This window comes from Micromys minutus, assembly GCF_963924665.1.
Source record: "Micromys minutus genome assembly, chromosome: 9".
In the NCBI taxonomy this organism is placed as follows: domain Eukaryota; kingdom Metazoa; phylum Chordata; class Mammalia; order Rodentia; family Muridae; genus Micromys; species Micromys minutus.
Genome location: NC_137978.1, coordinates 51,373,311 through 51,396,074, shown reverse-complemented (window position 1 = coordinate 51,396,074; position 22,764 = coordinate 51,373,311). Strand labels below are relative to the sequence as shown.

The window sequence follows — 22,764 nt, the reverse complement described above, 5'->3', positions numbered from 1 at the left end:
TAGGAACCCGCCAGCCGCAAGGACTTATTCACATAACAGATGCCACTCGCCCGCCCTTGACGTCGCAAGTCATGGGCATTATGTCGACACGTCGTCCTCAGATGCCCAAAGTGCGAAATGGAACGAGGAGCCCCATTTTGTAGAAGAGGCCGGGAGAAGAAAGTGACTGCCCCAAGGTTACCTGGCTGGATAGAGAGGATTCAGAAACTAGGTCCCACCTTCTCTAGGATGAACCTTACCTTCTAGGATGCAAAATGACCTGCCTTACAGAAACTTTGACCCTGAGCTCTGTATGGATATCTTCCCACAACCTTCCCCACTCGAGGGGGCCTTCGGCTACAACCTGTAGTAGGCTCCCGTCCTCCTTTGCTGGGGTAACACTTGTTGATAAGGTCTCCTCCACCCCCAACTCCATTCACACTTTGCATACCACAGTCCCCACCACAGGTTAACTGAAAATGAGTCACAGACATGTCCAAACTGTGCAGATACAGAATACTTTATAATCCCAAGAAATAGGTAAACACCTATTCTTACAAATGAAGACTCTGGGGTCCAAAGGGGTTTAACTGTCATCTACACTATTTAAAAAAAGGGGGGGGGGGTGGCGGCTCAAAACTGACAGGAGTCTTTGCCAAAGTCACATGACTGACATGGACAGAGGTAAAATTGGTGTCCTTCGTGCTTGATTTACAAACATAAGGACCCAAGTTCAGGCCCTAGAATTCACTCAGGAGAAGTCTGGTGTGTGAGACAGGTGTATACCATCCCAGCACTGAGACCCAACAGTTCCCTGAGGCTCACTGGCTACAGCCCGCTCTTGTCTGATGAGTTCCAGGCCAGTGAGAGACCCTGTCTCCAAAATAGGAGGTGAGCAGCACCACAGGAATGACACCTGAGGTTGTCCCCAGGCCTCCACACAACATACACACAAGATTAGTGTCCTGACTCCTGCTACTTTGGTGGGTTTCGGAGTGTGGGGGGTGGTTGTTGGTATTTCTGAGTGTGTTTGCCTTGCTTGCTTGTTTTTCAAGAGAGGGTCTTAAGTAGCTCAGTCTAGCCTCAACTCTGTGTGCCTGAGGATGCTCTTGAACTCCTGATCATCTTGCCTCTACCTTCCAAGTACTGGGATTATTGGCACTCGCCACCAGGCCCCCCCTTTCTTTTTACATGTAGTAGGTGACAACCCCTGGGAGCCCCAGATGCTCCCTGTAGGATAAAAGCTAAGTGGCATGCTCCCCACTACCTCTAGCTGTCTGAGCCTCCATGGCTCCCTGCATTAGGAAGAAAGCAGCCTCCTCCCATCTGGACCAGGACACAGCAACTGCTTCCTATTTTGGCATCCTCTACCAAATAAATCTGTTATACCAGGTTAGTTAAGTGTGGATTTTTCCACTCCCCTACAGGCTTGACTAACTCCAGGAAAGACTGCCAAGTGGTCCTTTTTAGGCCTCAGAGTCTCATTTCAGGTTCTGAGATCTCGGGCTTCTTTTTCCCCAATCAAAATCTGTTCCCAGCAGAAAGATCTGACTTCCCCCTTTACTCTAGGCTGATAACTGATTGATAATTGCCTAATTGCCATTCTTTTCCGAGCTAGCTTCCTCTTTTTATCTTGATAATAGCTAACAAGCCTCATGCAATTAGAATGTGCTGGGCCTTTGCTAAGCATTTTGTGAGTATTATCAACCTCAAACAGGATAGATCCTGGGCAAAAGGATGTTAAAGTCTAGATAAGATTCTGACCTCAGGCAATCAAGCTGGGGGAGCTGGGAGAGCAAAAATCTTAGAGACAGGCTCTCTCCATTCATTCAAAAGCATGACCTTGGGGCTAGGGCTGTAGATCAATGGTAGAACAATTGTCCTCTGTTCCTTTCTTATAAAACTGACGCTGCAGCCATAGTTGAGTGCTTGCCGACACTTGTATTTGAGTACAATGTCCGAAGCTTCTAGAAACCCCGCATCCTACAGAGCAGCTAACACTGAACACCTACTATGTGTAGATATTTTTCATAGGTTAACTCATTTCCCTAACAACACTAAAATGTTGTTACACCTCATTCCCCAACAAAGAAATAAAGCCTCAAGGACATGAAAAGGTCATTTGTTTGACATCTATGAAGAGGTTTCAAACCCAAGGACATTTTTAGACACCTTGCCTTGTCAAAAACCCATCATCAAACATAGACACTGACAAGAAAATCTGATCTGGGGGTGGCTGAAGAGAAGTTTCATGGATTATGAACACTGGCTGCTCTCCCAGAAGACCCTGGTTCAATTCCCGGTCCACAGGGCAGCTGGTGCCTTTGTAACTCCAGTTCCAAGGGATCTGATGCCCTCTCCTGGCCTCCTTGGGGACTAGGTACATACATGCACAGATAATAGGTAAGACACATAAAAACATTTAAAAATCTGATTTCAGCACCTTGTCCACTAAATTTCCTGTAATGTCAAAACAGATTAATAGGTGAAAGCCCCTGCTGTCAGACCTGAGGGCCTAAGACATCCACTCATGGGATGAAGGTAACGAGAACAGGCCAGAGCATGTGAGGGTTTTGCTGCCAAAAGATTATAAAGTGGCTAGTAAGGTTAAAAGAGAATGCCCTCCCCCCCACAGCTGGTCCATAATCATGCGCACCTTTAATCCCAGCAGAGACAGGCAGATTTCTGTGAGTTTGAGATCACCCTGGTCTACATAGTGAGTTCCAAGAAAGCCAGAGCTAAAACAGAGAGACCCTGTCTCAAAAAGAGGGGGTGGAGAGGAACCTGGTTTATGAAGGATCTTGGATTTAGGCTGAATCTTGAAGCCATTTGGGGGTAGAGGAAGAAATTCACAGTAGTTGTGAAAGGCTCTTATTTTTGTTAAATGGGAGGGGGACGTGCATAGGAACGCTGGTGCCCACGGAGACCAGAAGAGGAGATCAAGTCCCCTGGTACAGGAGTTAACAGACTCTTGTGAAGCCACCTGACCTTAGTGCTGGGAGTTGAATTCAGGGCTTCTGCACAAATTGTACACACTCCCAACCACTTAGCCATCTTTCCAGCCCCTAGAGAATGTTCTTAATCTCCTTGAGCCTAAGTTTTCCTTCTCTGTAAAACATGTTCCACCTCCTGGGGGTTGGGGAATAAACAGGGAACACTTACCTAGGGATTTCCTTGCGCACGGTAATTTTTGGTACACTTTACTTGCTATGATTCATTTATGCAGAGACATTTCGCTGTCCTTTAAAAAATCCCTCTGATGTGGCTAGCACTCAAATGGGGTATAAAATTCAGATGACTTAATAATTGTGAATTACCAGAGGCTTTTCTGCTGCCCCACAGGAATCCGGACAACCCGAGCCCAGGCTCAGCCTCACCACATAGAGAGCAGGGCCAGAATAGCCTACCACAGGCAGAACTTACACCCAGGAGGAGTGTTGTCGTTTTGGGTGCTATACCCAGAGACCACTGCAACCTGTGGCAAAAACCTGAATTCCCTATTAGCTGAAAGAACACGGGTGGATATTCTCACGGGCATTGCTGTTTGAGTAAATATGGCACTGAGTTCAGAGGGCCCTTCACTTTCTTTTGTCTTTTTCTTTATTTTATTTTATTGAAACAGGCTCTCACTGTGTTGCCCAGGCTGTCCCTCTAACTCCTGTACCCAGCAATTCTTATGCCTCAGCATTTAAATTAATGAGACTATTGCCCCCACCACCACCACATCCAACCATACATTCTAGAAGCATTCATTCTTTCCTTCCTCCTCTCTTTCCCACCCCCCTCTCCAGTGTTGTGATAAACTCAAGACCTCATGCATAGAAGGCAAGCTACCTGGGACCTCCAGCTCTAATTAATTCCCTTCCCCACCCCCATCCTGTTTTTGGTTTTTGAGACAAAGTCTCAACTCTGTGAGCCCAGGCTGGCCAAGTCCTTTCTTAAGCTCATCTGACATCTAACTCAAGATCATTTTCTTGCCCCAGCCTGTGCTGGGAAAAAGGCATATGGTTCCTTTTTCTTGATGTATTTTGTTCTGCTGGTGGTTTTTGTGGTTGTTGTTAGTTAGTTAGTTAGTTAGTTAGTTAGTTTTTTTGAAGTTGTGTTACTATGTGACTGAGACAGGCTATAAACAGGCAGTTCTTATGCCTTCCGCACCTAAATGGTGCAATTGTGTGTGTGTGTGTGTGTGTGTGTGTGTGTGTGTGTGTGTGTGTGTGTGTGTACAAGTAAAAGCCACTATGTTTATGCAGAGGCCAGAGGTCAACACTGGGTATCTTCTATTGCTCTCCACTTTTTTTTCCTTTTTAAATGATTTATTATACATATATATTTTTTAAAGACTTATTTAATATATATGAGTTCACTGTAGCTGTCTTCAGACACACATCAGAAGAGGGCATCAGATCCCATTACAGATGGTTGTGAGCCACCATGTAGTTGCCGGGACTTTGAACTCAGGACCTCTGGAAGAACAGTCAGTGCCCTTAACCACTGAGCCATCTCTCCAGCCCATGCCCACTTATTTTTAATACAGGGTCCTTCGCTGAACTTGGAGCTTGCCATCTTAGCAGGCCAACAAGCCCCCAGCTCTGCCCATCTCCACCCCTCCCCCACACTGGGGTCAGACTCCCATCACTGTCAGGGACACACAATGACTGCTGAAGACCCAGAGTGAGGCTCTTTTGCCACCCACATGGCACCCACACGGCACTTCTGTTCACCTTCTGGTCCCCACAGCGCCTTCATTCCTCCTTTCCCCTCCCCCAGCTGGATCTCACTAAGTAGCCCAGGCTGGCCTCAGTCTCCAGAGAACTGGGCTCACAGGTCTGCTGATCATCCCTGGCTCCAGTCTGACTTTTCTAAGACAGGGTCTCACTATGTCACCCTGGCTGTTCCCTATGTCACCCTGGCTGTTCTGGAACTCACCTTGTAGACCAGGCTGGCCTTGAACTCAGAGATCTGCCTTCCTCTCTCTCTGCCTTCTGAGTGCTGGAATTAAAGACATAAGCCACCACAGCCAGTCCTAGTCTCATATGTTTTATATTTATATATTTCTGTTGTTGGTTTTTGGAGACAGGGTTTCTCTGTGTAGCCCTGGCTGTCCTCAAATTTGATCTGAAAAACAGGCTGGACTCCAACTCACAAAGATCTGCCTGCTTCTGCCTCCCAAGTGGTAGGAGATACTTTTTAATTTTTAAAAACTGTTTACTGGGGCTGGGAAAGTGGATCAGAATTTAAGAGCATTGGCTGCTATTCTAGAGGACTTGGGTTCAATTCCCAGAAACCCATAGCCATCTGTAGCCCCAGTTCCAGAGGATCCAGAACCCTCCTCTAGCCTCTGTGGACACCAGACACCCCCACACACAAAATAAAACAAAGCAAAAAATAAAGGAAAAATTAAATTATTTATCTTATGTGAATATGTATGTGCCTGAATGTATCACATACATGCAGGAACCGGTGGAGATGAGAACATTGACTCCTCTAGAACTACAGTTACAGACGGCTGTGAGCCACCATGTGGGCGCTGGGAACTGAACCTGGGTCCTCTGCAAGAGCATCAAGTGCCCTTAACAGTTGAGCCATCTCTCCAGCCCTCTGCCCCACTGAACTTCTTGTTTCTTTCTTTCTTTCTTTCTTTCTTTCTTTCTTTTCTTTCTTTTCTTTCTTTCTTTCTCTTTTTTCTCTCTTCTTCTTCCTTCCTTTTTTCTTCTCTTTTTTCTCTCTTCTTTTTCTCCTTTCTTTCTTCCTTTCTTCTTTCTTTTTTCTTTCTTCCTTCTTTCTTCCTTTCTTTCTTCTCTCTTTTCTCCTTTCTTTCTTCTTTCTCTCTTCTTTCTTCCTTCCTTTTGAGACAGGGTTTCACTATGTAGCTTTGGCTGTCCTGGAGCTCACTCTGTTGTGTGTCACCACTGTCTGTCATGATTTCTTGAAGCCTGTGGAGCTTGGATCATGGAGTCTTGATGATACAATCTTTAAAAAAAAAAAAAAAAAAAAAAAAAAGCTTTTCTGAAAGTACAGTGGCAAGCTGGAACTATATGGTCCTTTGTTTGTTTGTTTGTTTTACTGGAAAAGCTGGCTTTTGCCATCTCTATTAGCCACAGAGGTTATGTGGTTATGTCATGAAACTCCTCTCTTTGATACATGCCAACCTTTGTTTGCCAAGAGCAGGCTCAGTGTGAGTCTTGAAGCCCAAGATCTAAATCCAATGAAAGTGTGGAGATGGGAACCCAAAGGAAAGAAGAGCCATCTGCACTTGGGAGCCAGAGGGTGGAGGATCAGGAGGTCAGGGTGGTCCTTGGGTGTTCATGGTGTTCCAGGCCAGCCATGTGACACCCTGTGTCATAAAACAGAAAGAAACAAAACTAGATACTGGGACTCACTCTTGTAATTCCAGCCCTTGGGAAGCGGGAGCAAGAAATTCAAGTGTTCAAAGTCCTCCTTGGCTATATAGCACACTGAGAATAGCCTAGGCAAGAGACCCTGTCCCCCAAACCAGAGACGGTAATTCAGCAGATAGAACACTTGCTGCACAAGTGAGAGACTGGAGTTCGAGTCCAGGTAGAAGCTGGGTGGGTCTGGCTGCTTTCTGGTAACCATAATGCTTAGAAATAGAGAGCAGGAATCCCTGGGACAAGTGCCTAGAGAAGCCAACCCAGTGAGACAGCCTGCCTCAGTAAATTAGAGCATGGATGGACACACACACACACACACACATACATCCGGACTAGGGAGACAAAGACATTGAGATTGAGGTTTGATGCTCTTCCAGAGGCTGAAGGGATGCAAGTTTGAGACCAGAGTGAACTGGGGAGGAGGGGGAGAGATGCAAACTTGCCTTCTAAAGTTGCCATAAGACTGGAGAGATGGCTCAGTGGTTAAGAACACGGGTTGCTCTTTCAGAGGTCCTGAGTTCAATTCCCAGAAACCACCTGGTGGCTCACAACCATGTATAATGGGATTTGATGCCCTCTTCTGGTGTGTCTGAAGACAGTGACAGTGTACTCATGTGCATACAATAAGTAAAAAAAATTAAAAATTAAAGTTGTCATGGAAAGGAGATGAAGTGTTACAGACACCACTTGCCCCAAGACCAAGACCATCAATATCCAGATACAGAATGCATGATTGAAAGTGACAGATGTGTTCACTTTCTTTTTCCTTGTCTGGCAAATCATTCAACATGTTCTGGTAGCAGTGACTGCACCAGAGGACAAGGTGACCTGTGGCCTTGCTGATGGCTGGCTTCCTCCCTTGCACCACCTAAATCCCAGTGAAATGTCTCTAGACCACCTTTGTGCCGGGATTTCTCTAAGTGACTGGCACATCCCAGCCGGAATCTGGAAACCATATTCTTGTCCCTGTGTGGTCCAGCCCTCCCTTGGCTCTTAAAGAACCTGAGGCCATTTAAACATCCTGCCAAGCCGGGTGCCTTATAGGAAGATCCTGGATTAAGAGCCGCCTGTGTCCAGTGACCAGAGGAGGACGCTGGATTTCCAGATGCCCACAGCTGGTGCCAGGCCCCAGGCAGGCTCCAGTGATCTGATCTCCGTGGGAGCTGGTCTGGCATGCTGGCACTTTCTGACACCCGGAAAGAGGCGCGTTGGGGGTGGGGGAATGCTGCTGTTATCTGTCTTTGGCCATCCATGGGAGAACGAAAATAGGAGTTTCAGTTAGAATTAGTTCTACAGATGAATGTCTTTTGGTTTCCCCAGTTCAGCGATTTCCCTCCTCTCTCTCCTTTTTTCCCCTCCACCCTCACTGCATGCTTCCTCTCCCACTGGAATGGAGAAGTTGAAGAAAGCGTGCCCCGGCGCTTCCTCGGCTAAATGCTGTGGCCCTGCCACATCTGCCTCCTCGGGGTTTGGTTTTGTTTTTGTTTTTTAACATTCATTTCTATTTAATTTTGTGTCTGTCATCATGCACACCAGAAGAGGGCATCAGATCCCATTCCAGATGGTTGTGAGCCACCATGCTGTTGCTGGGATTTAAACTCAGGACCTCTGGAAGAGCAGTCAGTGCTCTTAACCCCTGAGCCATCTCTCCAGCCCCCTCCCTGGCTGCTCATTTTTATGCTTCCCCACCCACACTCTGAATACCCACTCACACCCCCGACCCCCCCCCCCCCCGCCAAAGGCTTTCCATCTGTTCTCTCTTCTCTCCTGTTCTATCTCCTATTCCTGAAGAACCTACAAGCTCCTACTTAACCTTCAACACCGAGTCAGAGCCATGTTTAGTGGCTCACACCTGCAATCCCAAGACTAGGAGGGTAAGGTAGGTTTGCCAAGAGTCTCAGACGAGTTTGGACCACATAACAAGTCCCAGGACAGCCAGGGCTACAATGCAAGAAACCATCCAGGAAAAAAAAAAAAAGAACTGAAACGAATGAGTAACTCTGGTGTTATCGTATGTGACACTTTTTGCCTCAGTTCCTCTTCGCCTGTTTTAGCCAGGAACAATTATTTCCACCCTTCCACTTCTGCTGGTCTAGGACGCTAGTTTCTTATGATTCTATTACACTGTATTTAGTAATAAGGGGCTCACACAACTTGGCGCATACCACATAAAAGGTACTTAATAGCATATATATGTGTCTGTGTACAAATACATCTATGCCAGTCTGAGACTATATGTGCATATATATGTTTATATATGCATATGTGTGTTTATGTACATGTACTTATATACTTACATACATATGTGTGCATATATATGTGTATATAGTTACATATATATGCATACTTTCGCACGCACACACATATATGATATTTTGTATGTGCTTGGCGCAAGGGGTGGCACTATTAGATGTGGTCCTGGGGGCTGGAGAGATGGCTCAGCGGTTAAGAGCACTGACTGCTCTTCCAGAGGTCCTGAGTTCAGTTCCCAGCAACCACATGGTGGCTCACAACCATCTGTAATGGGATCCGATGCCCTCTTCCGGTGTTTCTGAAGACAGCTACAGTGTACTCATATAAATAAAATAAATCTTAAAACAAAAAGGTGTGGCCCTGTTAAAGTGGGTGTGTCACTGTGGGTGCAGGCTTTAAGACCCTCATCCTAGCTGCCTGGAAGCCAGTGTTCTGCTAGCAGCCTTCAGATGAAGATGTTGAGCTCTCGGCTCCTTTTACACCCTTCCTGCCTGAATATTGCCATGTTCCTGCCTTGATGATAATGGTCTGAACTTCAAGACCTGTAAGCCAGCCCCAGTTAAATGTTGTCTTTATAAGAGTTGTCTTTGTCATGGTGTCTGTTCACAGCAGTAAAACCCTAACACACACACACACACACACACACACATACACACACATCACATCATACATACATACATACATACATACATGTGTGTGTGTGTGTGTGCCGGGATTAACAGGCAGGGTTCTCGTCCTGGGCAACATCGCTCAGGGCTCTCAGTTTAGGAAGTGCTGGGAGCATGAAGCAAGGACTTTACCAACTAAATTGCATGCGCATCCCATGAGTTACTATTGCTTTGTTGTAAGACAGAGTCTCGTACAGCTCATGCTGGTCTTAAACTTGCTGTATAGCCAAGGCTGGCCTTGACTCCCCAATCTTCCTGCCCCCATCTCTCAGCTGCTAGGATTCCAGGTATCTACGGCACACCTGCCTTCACAACGTCTCCTTTGAACATAAAGAGAAACCTCTTTCATTTCATGCCACAACATGGCCAGCTTCCCAGTCTTTCTCCCAAGGACAGGAGCTGTGACCTTCACTTTGTCACCAAATGTCCAGAACCTGATTCCCCTGGGACATAGAGAGGACTCCAGATACCAGAGGGATGTATTGATTCAATCATTTCACATCAGCCTACTCGGGGCAGTTTGGGGGACATCCTCCACTTGGGGAGGTGGGAGTCCTCTTCCATTGTGATATGGCTAGAGTCCTCTTCCTGCTGAGGAAACTAAGGCCCTGTTCTTGGCATCAAGACCAGTAACAGTGGGATTAGGGCCCAGGGCTGACCTACTTCTGCAGCACAGGAAGTGAATTTTGGAAAACAGTGCATCCTGGCACTGAGCCCAGTTCCGAGACCTTAGTTAAACTGTTTCTCTCTCTCTCTCTTCTCTCTCTCTCTCTCTCTCTCTCTCTCTCTCTCTCTCTCTCTCTCTCTCTCTCTCTCTCTCAGGGCCTTCAATTCTCTCCTTTGTCAGAAGAGGCCTGTGGTAGTTCTGGCGTTCCAGCAAAGCTCTGGGAAGAAAGATCTATCAAGATCCCGAAACACATGGGCATTGTCAATAAACAAAACATCCCGGCCTTCTGGGGGAGGTACCACACTCCTTATAGTCCCAGCACTCGGGAGGCAGAGGCAGGCAGATCAATGGGAGTTCGAGGCCAGCCTGGTCTACATCATGAGTTCCAGGGCAGCCAGAGCTACACAGTGAAACCCTTTCTCAAAAGAAAAAGGAGATCTCTTCCCGATCTCATTTTATCCCAGACCTCTGGCCCTGCTGAGGACTCTGTGGACGGGCAGTCCCAAACTGGTGGGCTAAAGAACTGTGGTACCCCACCTCCTGGGCCGGAAGGACACTGTGGTGAAGAAGTACAGGTTCTGAAGTCAGGAGGCTTGGCTTCAGATCTCAGTGCATAAGCTGAGTGACTGGCTCATCCTTCTTTTTATCTCTAATAGAGTCATTAATCAGACTTGAAAATGAGCTGTTCCGGAGTGCATGGTAGCAACTGACTCACGGGTGGAGCACGTGCTTAACATGCACAAGGGCCCCAGGTTGCAAAATCAATCCAAGACTAAGTCCTCAACAACAACTGAGTCAGCCCTCTTCCTGTGCAACAAGGAAAACTTAGGCTGGGCATCTTGCTAATTGCCTGCGAAGGAGTATGTCAACCGGAACTTGGGTTTCTCAGGGAATGTTCTATTCTTTGCTGATTCTCTCCAGTCCTGGCCTAGCACTGAGGGGAAATGTGACTGAAGTAAATGGACCAGAGGTATGCAGTATACAACATGGCTCCAGTGTGTATCCCCAGAGTTCGTGTACCGGAAACTGAACCCCCAGAAATCTGATGGATGGCGTCTGAAGGGTGGATTGTGCAAAGAAATGAGGAGTCGGTGAGCTCATAAGAGAGCGAAAGTCAGTGATGGTGCTGGTGGCAGAGTGGTCACAGCCTGTAGGTTTGTTCACACGTACATGCATGTACAAACGGATGCACAGGTGTGAGCATGTACTTGGGAGGGCAAGCCTGGCTGTCATTCCTCGGCAGACACCCACCTTGCTTCAGGAGACAGGGTTCTCCCTGGGACTTGGGGCTCACCCTTCTGTGAGGTTGGTGGGCTAGTAATGACCAAGGGCCCACAGTGTACTCCCTCAGCACTTGGATTGTGAGCATATACCATACATCCGGCTTTTTAACCGGAGAGCAGAGGCTCAAACTCGGGTCCTCATGCCTTTGGGGTGAACACTTCACTGACTAAACTGCTAATGATTTTTTTAAAAAAAGATTTATTTATTTATTTTATGTACATGAGTACACTGTTGCTGTCCTCAGACACACCAGAAGAGGGCATCAGATCCCATGACAGATGGTCGTGAGCCACCATGTGGTTGCTGGGAATGGAACTGAGGACCTCTGGAAAAGCAGTCAGTGCTCTAACCGCTGAGCCATCCCTCCAGCCGGTTAACTTGTTTTTAAGAGGGTGGGAGGGCTGGGTAGATGGCTCAGTACTTAAGAGCGTGCCCTTCTCTTGAGGGCATCAAGTCCTAGCATCATGGACATCACCTTGAGCTCCAGAGACTCTCGTCCCTTCCTCTGGTCTTCTGCAGACACTGACCCACACATGACTGACACACGTAAACATGACCAAAAGTAAAACGAGTCAGCCAGACATGGCAGTTTGATCCTGATACTCAGAGGCCAAAGCAGACCAAGGCTAGTGCCTGGTCTGTATGAGTTCTAGGACAACCATGGTGACAGATGAAGCCCTGTCCTGTCTCAAGATGAATGAACAAGCAGAGCTGTGGTGGCACATGCCTTTCATCCCAGCACGGAGGAGGCAGAGGCATGCTGTGGTCTACAGAGTGAGCTCCAGCACACCCAAGGCCACAAGGTTATCCCATCCTTAAAAACCAATAAATAGTAAATAAATAGCTTTTGGGCTGGAGGGATGGCTCAGCGGTTAAGAGCACTGGCTGCTCTTCCAGAGGTCCTGAGTTCAAATCCCAGCAACCACATGGCTTACAAGCATCTGTCATGGGATCTGATGTCCTCTTCTGGTGTGTCTGAAGACAGCTACAGTGCACTCACACACATGAAATAAATAATTCTAAAAATAAGTAAATAGCCCAGTCTGTGGTGCAACAACAGTAAACAAAGAAGGAGAGTGTGCAAAGCCGGGGGTCTGGACCCGGGTTCAAATCTCAGTTTTGTCCCTTCTTACATATTGGCCCCTGTTCCTCACGTCCCAGGTTGCCATTGAGAATGACAATATAAATCTCACAGTTTTGACTGGTGGATCACACATTCACAGGCTTCACTCTGGGGCCAGTGTGGCTATTATCTCTGAGAATACGGCCCTTGGTTGTCCTGTGTCTTTTCGGTCACATCTTCCTCCAACCCTCAGCATTTCAGAGGGAAAGCCCCAGCGTCGTGCCACCGGGTTGGCAAATGTCCCAGAGGGTCTTGTCCGCCAGCCACTAAGCTTGACACTCAGCCCCGTTCACTCACGTCTGACCAGGTCAATGGGGAAAATACGCAGCACAGATCAAAAGGGGCCGTCAAAAGCTCAGGGGCCACTCTCCTGGCAGAATTTCACACCACACAAAAGTGCATGCAGGGGGTGCTCCATAAAAGCTCCCCCACTCACATGCCCAGAGATACGAAAAGCTGGTTCCCATGACAACGCTGCTGCCAATGTTATATATAAATGTGTGTGTGTGCGCTCCTGTGTGTGTACATAGCCACCCAGAGATGCACAGGAATACAGAAATAAACTCTTGGCATAAGTCCCCCCTATTCCAAACGTTAAATAACCTGCAAGGATTAATGGCTAGAGGGAAGGAGGAAGGCAGCTTTTGAATAAACAGGCTTCCAACCAAATGCCTCCCCGGGACTGACACCTGCTTTGCTGTAAGTCTGTCGTTTCCTGCACCTGGAATAAAGTGAGAAATCATTGCCGAAGGAATGAATAAATGATGGGTAAAGAAGAAAAGAAAGCCTGGTGTAGTGGTGCACACCTCTAATCCCAGTACTCGGGAGGCAGAGGCAGGTGGATCTCTGAGTTCTAGGCTAGCCTGGTGTATAGAGTGAGTTCCACAATAGCCAGGAATACACAGAGAAACCCTGTCAAAAAAAACGGGGGGGGGGGGGCTGGAGAGATGGCTCAGTGGTTAGGAGCACTGACTGCTCTTCCAGAGGTCCTGAGTTCAATTCCCAGCAACCACATGGTGGTTCACAACCACCTGTAATGGAATCCACCACCCTCTTCTCTTCTGGTGTGTCTGAAGACAGCAACAGTGTACTCATGTAGATAAATTAAAGAAATCTTTTTTAAAAAGAGAAAGAAAGAAAGAAAATAACAAGAACAAGGGAGGGAGGGACAGAGGGAGGGAGGGAAGCAGAGAAGCAGCTTGACACAGGGCTAGGAAGAGTTCCTGCTGGTGTCCAGTCACATCTAAACAGTTTATTTGGTGGTGGTGGTGGTTTGTTGGTTTGGTTTGTTTGTTCCTCTGGTAGAGGAACTGAGGCTTAGGAAGGGAATAAAATCCCTAGGTGGGGAAACATCTGTAATCCCAGCACTACTTGGGGAGGGGATCTGAGGCAGGAAGATTGTGAGTTCAAGGCCAGTTTAGGCTAAATCACTTTTTAGACCAGGCAGGCCTTAAACTCCAAGATCTACCTGCCTCTGCCTCCCAAATGTTAGGATTAAAGATGGGCACTACTGCCACCTACTGGCTGTGAGAATAATCAATTTGATGGATTGATTATTTTAATTTGATTAATTAATCTGATTAATCAATATAATTAATCAAATTAAATAATCTAATCAATACTTGATTAATCTACTCAATTGAATGAAATAAACTGTCCTGGACAGGATATGTCATTGCACTAAGGAACTCACCTTAGCAGTCCCCACCCACGCAGGATCCGGCCAACATACCAGTAAAACAAACAACCTGGGGCTGAAGAGATGGCTCAGTGGTTAAGAGCCCTGACTGACTGTTCTTCTAGAGGTCCTGAGTTCAATTCCCAGCAACCACATGGTGGCTCACAACCATCTGTAATGGGATCTGATACCCTCTTCCGGTGTGTCTGAAGACAGCTACAGTGTACTCATGTACATAAAATAAATAAATAAATCTTAAAAAAAAAAAAAAAAAAACAACCTGCCTGCCCCCAACCAAACCACACCACACAAAAGAAAAGGCAGGACATGAAGAGATGGGAGTGGGTGGATACACATATGCCAAAGGACAAAAATCAGAGGTTCTATTTTTAGAATAGGGGCTAGAAGTGGTGGGTAGCACCTGCCTTTAACCCAAGCACTTGGGAGGCAGAGGCAGGTGGACCTCTGAATTCAAGGCCAGCCTGGTCAATAGAGCAAATTGCACATCAGATAGGGCTACTTAGTGAGACCCTGTTTACTAAACAAACAAACAAACCAGACTATGCTGGCTAGTTTTATGTCAATTAGACATAAGCTAGAGTTATCTGAAAGGAGGGAACCTCAATTGAGAAAATGCTCTGTAAGATCTGCCTGTAAGGCATTTTCTTAACAGTGGGTGGTACCATCTCTGGGCTGATGGCCCTGTGTTTTATAAGAAACTAGGCTGAGCAAACCATGTAGAGCAAGCCAGTAAGCTGCACTCCTCCATGGCCTCTACATCAGCTCCTGCCTCCAAGTTCCTTGCCCTGTCTGAGTTCCTCTTCTTCCTTCACTGATGAACAGTGATGTGAAAGTGGGAGCAAACCCTTTGCTCCCCAAGATGCTCTGGTCAAAGTGTTACAGCAATAGTAACTCTAAGACACAGACAACCAAGTAAGTATGTAAAATTAAGGTGGTGTAATACACAAACATTTAAAAAATGAATATAAAGATTTAACATACTATGTTTACTGTGTTATACATATATTTATATGTACAAATATATATGTGTGTAAACATACATATGTAAACACACACACACACATATACATATATATACTAAGAACCAGAAATTCAAGACCATCCTTGGTTACATACAAGTCCAAAGCTAGCTAGCTTGGGATATATGAGACCCTGCCATCTGAGCACTGGAAAGATGGGAACAGGAGGGTCACCACAAATTTAAGGGCAGCCTGGGCTACATAGTGAGTTCCAGGACAGCCTGGGCTACATAGAGAGAGCCTGCCTTTAAAAAACAAAAACCAAACAAAACCCAGGAACCTGAGGAAGGAAGGAGAAAGAACATGCTACTCCCACAGAGGCCTCGAGTTCAGATTTTAGCACCCCACACCCCTCACAACAGTCTATAACTGCAATCCCTCTTCTGATGTCCTCTGGCTTCTGCAGGCACAGGACACACTGTGGTTGGTGCCATGTGTAACCTCATGATTTTCTACCCATCCTCTTCGTTCCCTGAAATAGCAACGCTGAGACTTCTTATATATGAAGTCTTGAACTTGGCTTGTACCTGGTTGACTCATAACTCGATTACCCGTGTATTCTGTTCTGTGTCACGCCACATGGCTGCGCCTGACTTTCTCAAAATCCTCTCTCTCTGCCTCAGTTCATTGGCCATAAGCTTTTTCTATTGGCAGGTGAAACTTCCATACATTGAACAAAGATTCCTTCTATAGGACACATATGTACTCTCAGGCACTCATATATACACATTAAATAAATGGATAAACAAGCAAACAAATAAATACTTACGACATACACAGAGGACAACAGCGACAGCCAGGCACCCCGAGATGCCTAATGGTAAAGGCGCTCGCCTTCAAACCTGACAAACTGAGTTCAACCTCCAGAATCCATATGGTGACGGAGAGAACGGACCCCAAACATCATTGCCATGCCGGGGTACACAGAAACTTACAGAGGAAATTAATAAAGAGGAACAGGAGGAAAGGGAGAAAGGAGGAAGAGGAAGAAGAGGAAGAAGAAGAGGAGAAGGAGGAAGAAGAAGAAGAACAGTAACAACTTGCAGTAGCAGCAGGAGCAGTTGCTGCCAGGCGGTGATGGAACACACCTTTAATCTCAGTTCTACGAGGCAAAGGCAGGTCCCTTGTGTTTTGGTGCCACCTGGTGGTCAACACTCAACACTGCCACGTGAAACCGCTTACTTTGTAGAACTAGGGATGTTTCCCAGCACTGGGCAAACTCATGGAATGCTGGGACCCCTGATAGCCCGGGTGGCTGTGCCCCGTTAGTCTCTGGCTCCGGGACAGAGGCAGATGGATCTCTGGGACCTGAGGTCAGCCTGCTCTGTCTATATAACTAGTTCCAGGCCAGCTGTGGCTATGAAAGACGCTGCCTCTAAGCAAAACCCTAACACCTCCTTAAAGGCCCACACCACCATGCCTGGTCTTTGTTTGGTTCACTTTTAGTATTTTTTAAAATTTTGTGGCTATGTGTGTGCACGTGTGCATCAGGTGTGGCTCCTCTCTCAGATACACATCCACTGCTGGATCACACTGATCAAATTACACTCCCTTACTCTTACTCCGTACCACTGTCTCGGGTGTGACAAACTTACCTCTATCTTCGGTCACCACGTGACATGCTCACCTGGGAGGGACAGGGGACACACGTGTCAGCATGAGGTCCTGGGTTCCACCCCCTGCACCCCATACACTCCTGTAATTACAGGTGCCCACCTGTAATCACCACCCTTGGGAGGTGGAGGCAGGAGGGTCAGAAGTTTAGGGTCATCCTCGGCTATACTGAAAGTTCAGTATACTCGACTATACTGAAAGCCCAGCCTGGGCTACATGAAGTTCTGTGTTAAATAAAGTCACAGAATAAAACAAAACAAAAATAAAAGTCTTGGGTACTGCCGTGCATTTTCCTCTTCAACAGTAATCAGCTTAACAAATTCTGCTTAAGATAACGATGCATCTTTGTGGGAGGTGATGCCCAGCCCCACACCACCCACCCACAGACAGTGATGCTGGAATTTGGGTCTTGCGTGCACTGGAATTGCACATTAGCCTGGAGAAACGCTGGGAACATTTATGGTATGGACCCAGAGCATGCCTCTGGTGATTCTCCGTCATTTGTCCCTGGGACCATTTCTGAAGTGGAGCCGGTGGTGAGGCATTTAACGCCCTAACGTGCCACCCCCATCCCCCGAATGCCTCTGGCAGCTCTTTGACTCACACCTAAGGACCTCAGCTCACTTACATTTTCCAGTTGTTCTTGACACAGCTCTGTTCTCGCCACAGTCCTCAGCTGGGAGGGAAAACCCTCAACAGCCAGGCAGGAGGGGAGGGGGGGCATTACTGGCACGGATGGACTGTTTATGGAAAGGAGAAAGGAGACGTGGGGGCTTGGAGCTCAAGACCCAGGGCTGGGGACGATGAGAACCATCAGTACCCTTGGTTACTGGGAAGGGGGTCTGTTAGGAGTATGGCCTCCTGCAGGCCAGGGCCTCAGGGTATTGTGGTACAGTGGGAAATTAATAGATATTGTGTCCCCTCTTTGAAAGAGGGGGGCAGTAGCTAGCATGTGTGCATGGAGTATGCACAGGAACTCCATCCTGTGTGTGTGTGGGTGTGATGTCATGGAGCAAGGAGAGAGCACAGCCAGACAACCTCAACAGCCAGAGGAAGAACCAACTCTGTCAACACTTGGATCTTGGCCTTTGAGCCCCGAGAACTATGAGAGAACGGATTTCTGCTGTGTCTGGCATCGAGTCTGTGGTGTCTCTTACCGCACTAGCCAACAGCCAAAGCCTGTGTGGACTAGGACATGAGGGAGGGCTTCCTAGAGTAGGTGGTGCTGTGTGGGCCTTGAAGAATGCGTAGGAGTTTTATGAGGCGGAGATGCCCAGGGAGAGCACTGGAGACAGAGAACTCCTGGCTCTTGAGAGTCTTCAAAACTCCCTACTCTACCCAAACATCTGGGACTGGGAAGTCCCTTGCTCTTAGACAATGGAAACATGACTTTCACAGTGTGCATGTGTGTGTGTGTGTATGCATATGTGGGGGTGCACGTGTGCTCCTGGGTGCACTATGCGTGTGTTTGCTTGTGTGTGTGTACGTGTGCCCTCTCGGGGGAGGCTCAGTTCTCATCAGCAGGGAGTAGTCACACAAGCACCTCCTGGGAGGAGTGGCCAGGGGGACACAGGCAGCCATCACGGTCTAAGATTTCCGAAACAGTAGGCAGGTTTGTGTTGACCGGGGTCCCTCCCATGGTCCCACAGGACGCACAGCACCCAAGGACATACCCCCAGACACACAACTCTTGGTATAAGTACTTTAATTATAATAGTGCCACACCAAAACTACAGTAGCACAGACACAATAATACAAAAAATAGAGTCCCCAGCCCCAAACCCCACATCCTTGTGCCTGCAGGGAAACTCCGGGCTTGAGAGGAGGGGTCTTTCTGAGGGTAGGTACCCTTCCCGATTCTCAAATCTCTGGAGGGGTGGGGGTTGGGAGGCTGCTCTTACACCTATCCATCCCTATCCAGCCGGGGTCTTCCTACCTTGGCTCCCTGCGTACCCTGGCATGGCTGAACCCCAGTTCAGTACCCTGCTTCTAGACACTAATATCCAGAACTGCCCATCTATGGCGAGGCAGGGTAAGGGGATAGAAAGGGCAGACGACTCAGACCCAGAAGGTCCCCCTCTGTGTGGCAGGGCAAGGCCCCAGCACCTCCCTGCTTCCTGTGTTTACCTTTCCACCACCCAAGAGCTGAGACCTCGAATGTGTTTACAGGGACCAAGACTTGTCTGCTTGCAGCTCCCCGGGCCAGGGCTAAGGCTATCCCTACACTAGCAGGAGCGAGACTACATTGACTCTGCGTCTTGGCCAAGGAGGACTCTGGCTTCCAGGTGTATGTGTGTGTGCGCGTGTGCGTGTGCGTGTGCGTGTGTGTGTGTATTTGTGTGGTGTGCTATGTGGGGGCGTGGCCAGGGGCTGTGATGGGCACAACTAGGCTCCTCCCACACAGGTCACAAGAGCTTGCTCCCTATAGCTGTCGTGAGCACTGCAGTGAGCGCCACCTAGTGGGGACCCACATATCTGTTAGATGATGCTGTGGGAGGATGGTAGTCTGCCGTTCCTTGGAGCCCAGTAGGTCAGAGAACCTTCCAGTCTTGGCCTGCTCTGGCTACGGCACCCCCCCAAAAAAACAGAGAGCGGGGTGGGGGGGATCCCTCAAGCTACAAGGACTGTATTGATTCAATGTGAATGCTATGGGTGGTTGAAAGTCTGAGAGAGAGGTCAGCAGCTCCGACATTGGACATCTATCTGGAATGGCTGTCCTGTAGGCAGGCTGGGACGGTACCCTGGGGCTTCCGGGAGGGGGGCTATGATGTTGGCTTCTTGTCAGCACATCTGGGGGTTCCACTGAGAAAGCAAGTCAAGTGTTGCTTCTTCAACAGAGCTCAGGAGCTGCAGCCTGGGGTAAGGCACTAGAGAAGGGGTCCCAGGAGCCAGGCCAGGGCAACTATGGTCACAGAGGTTGGAGGGACTGGACTGTTTTCTTCTTCTCCTTTCTCTTGGTACAGAGGGTCAGTGAAGGCGACCACTTCAGGATGTCAGAATTGCTACAGAGAGGCAACGGTTCCAAGGCCAGAAGAAGTAGGACCGAAACAAGACATCTTTGGACAGCAGTGTGCATCTGATCGGGTGTGGGGTCTCAGCCCCGACGGGTTGCTATGATCTACTCCAGAGTGTTCAGGTGCCCCCAAGTTGTATGGAAGCCATTACTCTGGCTTGGTACTGTCACTTAACTTGGGTATCAGCTTATTCTTGTTGGGGTTCCCATGGTTGGACTCTAGAGACAGGACAGGTAAGCTGAGAAGGCAGACCTTTCAGCTGGCTGCCCTCCCTGCCTGGCCCCTACATCTCCTGACTACAGAAGCAGTTACTCCAACCATGGGCTGAAGTAGCGGCCTGCTCAGCAGTCTGGGGTGCCCTGGGGTAAATCAGTGGGGTTTCCTTTGTCCACAGGTTGTTTAGAAAAAAAAAAAAAAGAGAGAACATAATAAATATACTAATCTTTTCTTTAAAAAAAAAAAAAGTATTTTAAATGCATTTTCCCTGAAGATTTCCAGTGTATTCCATAATGCTTAAAAAATAGTCTCCCCAAAAATATATCTTTAAAGCATTTGACACAGTGGTATTGTGATAGATCTGGCATTGGATGTGGGCAAGGGGACCAGGTCCCACTGCCATTGTCAGTGTGAGCCCAGGGCTGGCAAGCCGCCAGCCTGACACACCCAAAGGCCGGTGAGCATCACGCATGGGTGTCTGGGAGGCCCGAGCTTCACAGGGGGTCAAATCGTGGCTTTGAGTTGTGAGCTTCCATCATAGGCTGAGACAGGATGGCTGCATACTCTCCAGGGCGGGGAAGGGGCCCTAGGCCGAGGGGCTGGAGGGAGGGTGACAGCGTGGCTCTGCTGGGAGCTGGCTGCAGGCCCCTTCCCTTCTTCCGTCTGGGTTCTCTGTGCGTCGGCCCTTACCAGACTTCGCATTTGTGATGGGGGTTCATGGGGGAGCCGAGCGGACAGTGAAAGTGTTCTGAGAACTCCTTGGAGTTGGAGAGCGAGCCAATGACCCGGAAGCGAGAGGGGCTGTGTGGATCGGTGATGAGGCCTTCGTGGGAGCTCTCGGGTGTGCGGACTGAGCACCAGACCTGGGGAATGGGGCAGTAATGAAGGGAAGCTGGGGTCACTGTGGGGGCCTGAAGATGCTGGACTGGACCCTCTAGGACTGTAACAGAGGTGCCCTCTCTCTGTCAGGGCTGTTTGCCCTTCGCCCCTCTAGCCAAAGAGGATCCTCCTGCCTCTTTGTCCCTTCTGTACCTGGCTTATCTGCACTCAGGGTCTGCCAAACGTTATTCAGACACCTTGGAGGAAGGACACCTTGCTCAACTGCCTGACAATTCCAGTCACCAATAAAAGAAGGCCAGTGGCTGGACACACACTCCAGGACAACCCAGTCTATCTTAAGTTTAAGAAACTTCTAGAACCAGGCGTGATGGCACAAGCCTTTAATCCCAGCATCAGGGAGGCAAATGGAGACAGATCTCTGTGGATTTGAAGCCAGCCTGGGTTACACAGTGAGACTTTGACTCAAGGGTGGGGGGTGGGGGAGGAAAAAGACAAAGAAAATTTTTAGAATCCCAGACCTAGCAGGGATCTTGAATCACCCTGCTCTTTAATCTACAGGACACAAGGTTTTTTGTTTTTGTTTTTTTTTTTTTTGACAGGTTCTTATGTAGCCCAGGCTGGCCTCGAATTTTCTATGTAGCTTGAACTTCTAATCCTCCTGCCTCTTTGTCCCAAGTGTTGAGATTCTAGCCTTGTCCTTTATGATTAAGCAGAGTGGGATGAAACGGGGTCACTGTGCAGAAGGCACGGAGCTGGGCTCCATCTACCCCACCAAGGTGTCGCCATTCATTTTATTTTATTTTTACATATCCTGGTCTTATTTCACACGTGTTGATTGTTCTGTCTGACCGTGCAGCACGTGTGTGCAGTGTCCTTGGAGGCCAGAAGAGCGTGTCTGACCCTCCTGGAAACTAGTTATGGCCTCTGTAAGTAGGGCTGTGCTGTAACCACTGGGATTTCTCTCTCCAGCATCTTTCATTCCAGTTTAGTCCTTCCTTGCATATCACGTCAACATAGGGCAGTGGTTCTCAGCCTTCCTAACGATGAGACCCTTAACACCTCATGGCGTGGTGACCGCCACCCTTAAAATTATCGTCATTGCTGCCTCACAACTGTAACTTTGCTACTGCTATGAATCATAGTGTAAATACCTGTGTTTTCCAATGACTTTAGGCGACCCCTGTGAAAGGGTCCTTTGACCCTCCTGCCCACAGGAAGTTGTGACCCATAGGTTGAGAGCCACTAATACGGGGGGATGTCCCAAAGACAGCGTGATGACTTAGGGAGGTGCCATTTGAGGAACCCGCCTTTGGCTCTTAAGCTCTTGTACGTTCCCATGAGGGAACACACCCCTTTGCTCCCGGTGAGCTCACCTGTGCAAAACCCAGGAAGAAGAGCTGGTTGCTGGTGAGACCCAGGGTGGGCAGTGTCTGCTCAGCTCCATTTTTCTTTACCCAGTTCTGGTATGCCTGGGAAACCAGAGGTTAGACATGACACCAGTAAGGAGGGGCCACTTGTGGAGGTTTAGGGGAAGAGGTGGGGGCCTGAGGGTCAGCTTCCTTCTGTATTCAAAAGGGGATGAATTCAGCCCTCAAGCCTGTGGCCTGAAAGACATACTCAGTCACGCCTGCTGTCAAATGTAGGCTTCCTGCTCCAGCCTCTTTCCAGTGTATATATTTTAATGGTCCCAGCCAGATGCCCAAGATGCATCTCAAACTCTGCACGGCACAGATGGGATGACAGCTTTCTCCATCCCCACCTACATACACACACACACACACACACACACACACACACAGGTACACAAAATTATACACTCACACACACACTCACACACTCTCACATACATGATTACACACACACTCACACATACACACACACACACTCACACACTCATACACACTCTCTCACACACACACTCATACACACACTCACTCATATACACACACACTCACACACACATAATCACACACACACACACTCTCTCTCTCTCTCT

The 22,764-nt window shown here is 48.2% G+C and overlaps 1 protein-coding gene across 2 annotated transcripts in view; it reads right to left on the bottom strand.

Annotated features, from left to right (window-relative positions):
• Positions 1 to 18,386: 18,386 nt before the first annotated feature.
• Positions 18,387 to 22,764, bottom strand: part of ECE1 (endothelin converting enzyme 1) — a 98,289-nt gene continuing 93,911 nt past the window's right edge. For both annotated transcript variants that reach the window (XM_080921436.1, XM_080921435.1), the window contains exons 18-19: positions 22,142 to 22,237; positions 18,387 to 20,791 (exon numbers count right to left, since the gene is read on the bottom strand). In XM_080921436.1, the coding sequence (XP_080777562.1) occupies positions 20,615 to 20,791; positions 22,142 to 22,237 (273 nt within the window). In that variant the 3' untranslated portion in view covers positions 18,387 to 20,614. The remainder of the gene's footprint in view (positions 20,792 to 22,141; positions 22,238 to 22,764) is intronic.